The sequence below is a fragment of the Pygocentrus nattereri genome, chromosome 18 (assembly GCF_015220715.1).
Source record: "Pygocentrus nattereri isolate fPygNat1 chromosome 18, fPygNat1.pri, whole genome shotgun sequence".
Taxonomy (NCBI): Eukaryota; Metazoa; Chordata; class Actinopteri; order Characiformes; family Serrasalmidae; genus Pygocentrus; species Pygocentrus nattereri.
In genome coordinates, this window is record NC_051228.1 from 4783706 (window position 1) to 4786383 (window position 2678).

Below are 2678 nucleotides of genomic sequence, written 5' to 3' on the forward strand. Positions count from 1 at the left end.
AAGTAGGTCATTATTAGTAGGTAATTATTTTTATTCTTATTTTTTACCACAGATTAAGCCATGTTCCTGCCTTCCATGCAGTTGTTGTGGGCTTATATTTTTAAAAATCTGTTTTGATATGTATTCATTAAATATTAATTTAGTCATTGTTATTCTGGTTTTTTTTTTGTTGTTGTTGTTGTTGTTGTTGTTGTTGTTGTTGTTTGTTTGATTGTAGGAGCAAAAGCTTCCTACAAAGATAAAAAGCATTACATATTTTGTCTGATATAGAAACAAAAATGGTCATATCTATCAGATTATATCAGATATCTTATATAGTTCTGGGTTCTCATGTGATGAAGAAACAGTGAGCTTAAATTGCAAAGACATTATCTATCAGTCAGCTAAATAAACAGAATGACTGCACACAATGATCTCAGCTGTGGATTGAGTCTGGAGTTAAACATGTTCAGGGAACAATATAAGCCTTGAAGGTGAAGATTCAAATATCCTACAGGTTACAATATAATGAACGGATTCTCTGAACCACTCATAAAAAATGGCATATATTAGTGGATTCACAGTGGAGTTCATGTATACTAGCCAGATAAACACAGTCCACACCATTGATGAAGATGACAAGCTTTCAACTGACAGAGAACTTAAAGAAAATGGTATCCAGCAAGCAAGATAAACAAAAATGACAATGCTCAATGTTTTTGCTGCTTTGGTTTCGGGGGAAACCTTGTCTCCATGTTTGTGTGAGGCAGCATTTGTTACAGCTCTGACAGCTTTAGCTTGACGTCTTGCCACTTTAAAAATCAGTGAATACAAGATAATTATAATAGAGCAAGGAACTAGAAAAGAAAACACAAGGTTAGTAATCACCCAGGAGTGTTTGACATAGATCACACACTCTCCATAGCACCTAATGGACATCTGAGATGGAGAGAGGAGATGATTAAAGTGCCTCACAGCAATCATATACATTAGACAAAAAGACCAGCTTAGAATTATGCACATCGATATTTTACAGACAGTGATTCTACTGGAATAAAGTAGAGGGTCAGTGATCGCAACGTACCGATCAAATGAAATGAAAATTAGATTACAGACAGATGCTGCCGTTGAGAGATTATTGACCACTGAATAAATAGAACATGCCAATTTTCCAAGGTACCAACAAGAGTCTATAAATAGCATAATATTGACAGGCATAACAATCAGCCCCACGAGAAGATCCGCCACAGCCAGAGAGAGGATGAGCAGGTTGGTGGGAGTGTGGAGCTGCTTGAAGTGAGAGATGGAGATGATCACCAGCAGGTTCAGAAACACAGTGAACACAGATACACATGAGAGAACAATGAACAGAAATATATAAGCAGGACCTGTTCGCACCTCCTTCCTGCAAGATGCATTATTGTCAGGAAAGCAGTACAGAACTGTGATGTTTTGCTGATACTCTGTGTTATTCATCTGAATGCAGAGACTGATCTGAATAAAGAGACAGATTCACCTGTGGGGTTCATTGATGTCCAACTGGGAGATCTTCCTTTTGTCATGTCTCTTTATACCTAAGCATGAATCTTCCCATTCATTTATGATTGGCTAGTTGGTCTACGACAACAGTCACTACACTACTTTGTTATTTCCATTGGGAATCATCTGCTGGAAAGGAGACAAAGCCAAAAACGTCAGTGCAGACTGGAATGTCTGTATGTCAAAGAATTTCATCAACCAGTTGTGATGTCAAGGACCTCACTGTAGTTGCTGTAAGCAACAAAGAGAAACAAGAATACTCAGAAATAAAATGTGATATATGCTAATATGTACAGGGTGGGCCATTTATATGGATACACCCAAATAAAATGGGACTGGTTGGTGATATTAACTTGCTGATTGTGGCACATTAGTTTTCAACGGGAAGAGGGTCATGTGACACATCAAACTTATTGAGAATTTCACAAGATAAACAATGGTTTGGTTTTATGGTTTGGTTCAGTATCCGTAGTTTCAGGTGCTGCACATCTCGTATCTTCACAGCATAGACAATTGCCTTCAGATGACCCCAAAGATAAAGACCTAAGGGGGTCAGATCGGGAGACCTTGGGGGCCATTCAACTGGCCCACGACGACCAATCCACTTTCCAGGAAACTGTTCATCTAGGAATGCCCGGACCTGATACCCATAATGTGGTGGTGCACCATCTTGCTGGAAAAACTCAGGGAACGTGCCAGCTTCAGTGCACACATCCAGTGGCCTTGAGGTTTCCATTGATGAAGAATGGCCTCACTATCATTGTATCTCTATCTATGAAAATACAAGATGTGCAGCACCTGAAACTACGGATACTGGAAGCCTGTGCTAGCATTTCTTCTGCGGTGTTGCTATCAGTTTGTGAAGAGTGGGAGAAGAGGGCTGCATTGACAATCCAACACAATGGGCAGCACTTTGAACACATTTTATAAGTGGTCAGAAACTTGTAAATAACTCATGAAAGATAAAGTTCGTGAAAACCAAGCACACCATTGTTTTTCTTGTGAAATTTGATGTTTGAAGTTTGATGTGTCACACGACCCTCTTCCCATTGAAAACTAATGTGACTAATGTGCCACAATCAGGAAGTTAATATCACCAACCATTCCCATTTTATTTGGGTGTATCCATATAAATGGCCCACCCTGTATATTTACCAAAA

At 38.9% G+C, this 2678-nt stretch overlaps 1 protein-coding gene across 1 annotated transcript; it reads right to left on the minus strand.

Annotated features, from left to right (window-relative positions):
- Positions 1–438: 438 nt before the first annotated feature.
- On the minus strand, positions 439–1455 carry LOC108433217 (trace amine-associated receptor 6-like). The gene has a single exon (XM_017707656.1). The coding sequence runs from the start codon at positions 1453–1455 to the stop codon at positions 439–441; it is 1017 nt and encodes a 338-aa protein (XP_017563145.1).
- Between the last annotated feature and the right edge of the window lie 1223 nt (positions 1456–2678).

Bases quoted from the DNA above. Each gene is read 5' to 3' on its own strand.
- LOC108433217 (XM_017707656.1), bottom strand. From the start codon at position 1,455: ATGAATAACACAGAGTATCAGCAAAACATCACAGTTCTGTACTGCTTT.